Source organism: Mesoplodon densirostris, chromosome 18 (genome assembly GCF_025265405.1).
Source record: "Mesoplodon densirostris isolate mMesDen1 chromosome 18, mMesDen1 primary haplotype, whole genome shotgun sequence".
Lineage (NCBI taxonomy): Eukaryota > Metazoa > Chordata > Mammalia > Artiodactyla > Ziphiidae > Mesoplodon > Mesoplodon densirostris.
The window spans coordinates 8,311,195-8,316,793 of NC_082678.1; the positions used below are offsets into that span (position 1 = coordinate 8,311,195).

General features: G+C 55.4%; 1 protein-coding gene across 1 annotated transcript; it reads left to right on the forward strand.

Moving 5' to 3' along the window:
• Positions 1 to 269: 269 nt before the first annotated feature.
• FZD2 (frizzled class receptor 2) lies at positions 270 to 2,059 on the forward strand. Its single transcript, XM_060081611.1, has one exon. The coding sequence runs from the start codon at positions 285 to 287 to the stop codon at positions 1,980 to 1,982; it is 1,698 nt and encodes a 565-aa protein (XP_059937594.1). The 5' UTR covers positions 270 to 284; the 3' UTR covers positions 1,983 to 2,059.
• Positions 2,060 to 5,599: the final 3,540 nt, after the last annotated feature.

The window sequence follows — 5,599 nt, forward strand, 5'->3', positions numbered from 1 at the left end:
CGGAGAAGGGAGGGGAGAGGCGAGAGGAGGAGGACGAGGAAGAGAGAGGGCAAGCAGCGCGCGGTGTCTCCGGCGGCTCAGTCCGACCTCGGCGAGCCAGCGGGCGGGTGCGCCGCCCCCCTCCCCCGCCCGGCCTCCCCAACTCGGCAGCCGCGAGCAAAGTTTGCAAAGAGACGCGGGAGGCGGCGGCCGCGGCGAGGCGGCGGCGGGGAAGGCGCGCGGTCTCGGGGCTGGGGGCGGGGGCGGGGGGGCGTCCGGGAGCCGGGTGGGGGGCGGCGGCCAGCATGCGGCCCCGCAGCGCCCTGCCCCGCCTGCTGCTTCCGCTGCTGCTGCTGCCCGCTGCGGGGCCAGCCCAGTTCCACGGGGAGAAGGGCATCTCCATCCCGGACCACGGCTTCTGCCAGCCCATCTCCATCCCGTTGTGCACGGACATCGCCTACAACCAGACCATCATGCCCAACCTTCTGGGCCATACGAACCAGGAGGACGCAGGACTGGAGGTGCACCAGTTCTACCCATTGGTGAAGGTGCAGTGCTCGCCCGAACTGCGCTTCTTCCTCTGCTCCATGTATGCACCCGTGTGCACTGTGCTGGAGCAGGCCATCCCGCCGTGCCGCTCGATCTGTGAGCGCGCGCGCCAGGGCTGCGAGGCGCTCATGAACAAGTTCGGTTTCCAGTGGCCGGAGCGCCTTCGCTGCGAGCACTTCCCCCGCCACGGCGCGGAGCAGATCTGCGTGGGCCAGAACCACTCGGAGGATGGCGCGCCCGCGTTGCTCACCACCGCGCCGCCGCCGGGCCTGCAGCCGGGTGCGGGGGGCACCCCGGGCGGCCCGGGTGGCGGCGGCTCGCCCCCGCGCTATGCCACGCTGGAGCACCCGTTCCACTGTCCGCGCGTCCTCAAGGTGCCGTCCTATCTCAGCTACAAGTTTCTGGGCGAGCGCGACTGCGCGGCTCCGTGCGAGCCGGCGCGGCCCGACGGCTCCATGTTCTTCTCCCAGGAAGAGACGCGCTTTGCGCGACTCTGGATCCTCACCTGGTCCGTGTTGTGCTGCGCCTCCACCTTTTTCACCGTCACCACGTACCTGGTGGACATGCAGCGCTTCCGCTACCCGGAGCGGCCCATCATCTTTCTGTCAGGCTGCTACACTATGGTGTCGGTGGCCTACATCGCGGGCTTCGTGCTCCAGGAGCGCGTGGTGTGTAACGAGCGCTTCTCCGAGGACGGCTACCGTACGGTGGTGCAGGGCACCAAGAAGGAGGGCTGCACCATCCTCTTCATGATGCTCTACTTCTTCAGCATGGCCAGTTCCATCTGGTGGGTCATCCTGTCGCTCACCTGGTTCCTGGCGGCGGGCATGAAGTGGGGCCACGAGGCCATCGAGGCCAACTCGCAGTACTTCCACCTGGCCGCATGGGCCGTGCCCGCCGTCAAGACCATCACAATCCTGGCCATGGGCCAGATTGACGGCGACCTGCTGAGCGGCGTGTGCTTCGTGGGCCTCAACAGCCTGGACCCGCTGCGGGGCTTCGTGCTGGCGCCGCTCTTCGTGTACCTGTTCATAGGCACGTCCTTCCTCCTGGCCGGTTTCGTGTCACTCTTCCGCATCCGCACCATCATGAAGCACGACGGCACCAAGACGGAGAAGCTGGAGCGGCTCATGGTGCGCATCGGCGTCTTCTCGGTGCTGTACACGGTGCCCGCCACCATCGTCATCGCCTGCTACTTCTACGAGCAGGCCTTCCGAGAGCACTGGGAGCGCTCGTGGGTGAGCCAGCATTGCAAGAGCCTGGCCATCCCGTGCCCGGCGCACTACACGCCGCGTATGTCACCCGACTTCACCGTCTACATGATCAAATACCTCATGACGCTCATCGTGGGCATCACGTCGGGCTTCTGGATCTGGTCCGGCAAGACGCTGCACTCGTGGAGGAAGTTCTACACCCGTCTCACCAACAGCCGGCACGGCGAGACCACCGTGTGAGCCGGAGCTCCGGCGCCGAGTCCCCAGCCGGGCCGGCACCTCGCGCTCCGCCCCCAGGGAGGGGGGGGGCGCTCCTACAGACTCCTTATTTTATTTTTTTAAATAAAGAACAATCGAAACCATTTCCTTTTTAGGTCGCTTTTTAAAGAGAACTCTGCCCGACACCCCCACCAGGTTTGTAATTAAAACTGTAAATAGTTTCTGTAAATTTAATTATATATTTTCTATTTAAAAGAAAAAAGGAAAAAAAAAGTGGGGGGAGTAGTGAGGGGCGCCAGGCCTGAGGAATGGGGAAGAGGGGGAGTTGGGGGGTTCTCCTTTCTTCAGTCCCCTTTCAAACACCACCCCCTACTTCGGTTCCAGTATTTTGGTGATTTGACAGGGCTGGGCCTGCTGGAAGAGGCTATGGGTAGTTGGGAGTTACATTCAGGTTTTAAAGCCAAATTTGTGAGCCGTCTCCCTGACGCTGGGTCTGTGGAAGCAGTTGGATACTTTTGATCAAGACTTGGATTCGTTTTGATTTCCCTTTCCCCCTTTCTCACTTGTCCTGTCTGCTTCACTCGATCTTTGGAAACTTCCCAAAGGAGATGAAGACGTGGAAAAAAAAAAAAAAAAAAAAAAAAACACCCCGAACCGAAGGGTGGGGACAGGGCGGAGATCGTGTGAAGAATGGCCTCCACCCCTACCCTCCGGGCCCACCCCCCTGCTGGCAGGAAGATCTTTCTTCTCTGACTCTTCTTTTCAACTCGCTTCCCCGAGCGCTTGGAGGGGCAGAAAGTGTTTTGCGATGTGTGTTTTGAAACAACCCAACCTCCCCATCCCACTACGTTGAGTACCGATCCTGACCGCCTCCATTTTTAGGGGGAGCATCATCAGCTCGCAGATGCTGGGATCTGGAGATCACCTTTCATCTCCTTTCCCCTGCTGTCTGCTTCTCACCTGCTCTCCCCCCCACCCCTAACTGACTATCTCCTCTGGCATTCAGGTTAGCAGTTTGTGGGGTGGTTTGTGCGCTGTGTGTGGGGTTTTGTTGTTGTTGGGGTTTTTTGGTTTTGTTTTTCAAAAGGCAATAAAATGTGTTGGGTTGGAGGGAGGGAACGGATGGATGGGCTGGTGGGATTTTTAGTTTTCCTTTGACAAAAGACCGGTTTCTTTTCAAACTTGTCCAGAAGGGGGAAGGGGGGAAAAAACGTGGGTATCTTTGCTTTGGAAGAAGGCTCTGGGCAGGCTCTTTGTGACTGTGGGGGTGGGGTTGAGTGTTCACATGACATTCTATATCACAAGATTGATAGAATGTTTATAACATGTTTCTTATCTTCCCCCTAACTCCCACAAATAAAAGTCAAGACTTCTCTTAAAGTATCTTTCACGCCGGTATGAGAATTGCAGTTTCCAATACACATCATTTCCCTCAACTATTTGGAGTATTTTAGAATTTTAATTACCATGGATCGATTTGAAGACCAAGGGATGGGGTGAAACAAGTTTGCCCCATAACTCAACTTTTCAGCATCTCCTGTTTCTTGATAATAGTGCAAATTAAAGCTAATAATCATAATAATAAAGTGCATTTAATTATCTTCTAGAGATCTAGCCCTTTAATTGTACTTAACAGGGTTGTAACATTTTATTAGTTTAACCAAACCACACCTCCTCCTTCCATCTCCCCCCGACCTAGTTGGTTGGGGGTGGGGTGGAGAAGAGGTTCCCTGCCCCGACCTTGCTTTTTTAGCCAAACCGTGGTAGGAAAAATGGTGCCTTAACACCCTTTGTTAGCAGGCTTTGGGATAAGGGAGAAAGTAAGTTAGAACCCCTACTTCGAAGTGTTTGCGTGTGTTAGTTTATGTTGGGGGAGGGGATCTGGAAATGTTTGGTGGTAATTGAACACGTATGTGGGGCTTCGTTGGGAATTGAATGAGGCCTGGGGATTTCAGCAGAGTCCCCTTCCCCAAATGTATAACCCTCCCCCAGATGATTTGTACCAGTGGCCAACATTATAAGTTAAAACTAGCCTTTTCTCAAATGATGGTATGTGTGAAGTCCCAACAGGAGATTCCCTCACCTATCAAAGAAGCAGGCCAGGGAGGGGGCACCGCCCTGTAGCTCCATTTGTTGCAAAATTCTAAAGGAACCCCACAAGGGCTACAGGAAAGAGTTAAATTACAAACAAATTGTGAGCGTCTTTCCTGGAAAGAATGGCCAAAGCTTGCGAAAGGGGAGATGGGGAGGTGGGGGGAGGTTTCCAGTGGCTGGGAAGGAGCCCAGTGGGAAGAGGAGTGCTTGTCTCTGCTGAAGATTTGGGAAGAGCCTCCCCTGCCTCTCAGCCCCCAGATCCCAGTTCTGTGTGCTTTGGGTACATTTTGTCAGTGGACCATCATGCTGATGGCAGGAGGAGATGGTAGACTAGCAACAGTACCTTTTTCTTCCCGGAGTGGGGTGGGTGGGTGGGTGGGGATTTTGGTAAAGATCCTTCTCAACCCTCCTCCCTCAAAGTCACCAACGGAGGGGAAAAGGGCCTGAGAACACTGAAAAAAATAGGTTCTGTGGCTGGGGAGAGGACAGACAATAAGATAATTGCCTCTCTAGGAAAGGATACATCTAGATGCCCTTCCCTTCTCTAAAGGGCTGAGTTACCTTACAGAAAGTATGGGGAACTTTCTCTCTGGCTACTCGCATTGCTCTAATGAAACAACTCTTAGACGGAGGGTGTGGAGGATTTAGGGGACAAAGTGCCCTGGAGCGGAGCCCCATAAGTGAGACACTTGAGCTCACTGCCACCCCTGGAGAGGGGTCTGTCTCCGCTCCCTTGTTGGGAAAACCCAGTCAAACACATGGGCTTGGAGGTGTACTTTCACAGATTTCTAGGTCGCCCTTTAGATAGGACACAGTTTACCCCTTGTAAGTGGGTTGGTCCCTCGGTCTGGAAGAGGGAGGCTTTGTCTGGTGAAGGGTCAAGGGCCCAGTAAGAAAGCCCTTCCGCTGAGGCCCCCAGGCCTGGGGCAGCTGTTAGGCCACAGCTGCTTTCTACCTGCCCTCCCAATCATACCCCCTCCCACAAAGGAGCAGCAGTGCTTGGTCTCTAGGAGCAGGGCGTCTCTCCTCCAGACTCCCCTGCCTCATGGCTCAGACATTTGCTTCCCCCCCACCCCACCCCAGATTCCCCTCCCGAAGATGCTTCCACTGCTGACAAACTGTTTGTCCTTTGAAGTGCCCCAGAAAAGAACACTAAGGCTTTCTAAGACTAGATTCTTCTGGACATCCCCAAAGAGTGAGGATCAGTGGGATCTGGACTTCCAGATCTTTCCAAAAAGCTCTCCAGGAGGGTGTTGGGATCCCTGATCTGGGCTAGATTCTGGAAGTGGGGAGATGCTGTCCCAGGGTGCCATGGGGCACATGTCTGGGGGAGCAGAACCCAAGCTCCTGCCATTTCTGAGGCATCACCCCTTTGATAATCCCACTGCTCACTGTAGTAGGGTCCCTTCCTTCTCCAGACATAGTCTCCTCACCTCAAAATGCATCTTAAACTTCTGGGGCCACTGACTCCTCTGAGAACCTGAAATATCTTTGGACATCCTCCTGGGAAAAAAATGGCCAGACCCCGGAACACAATTTTGTAT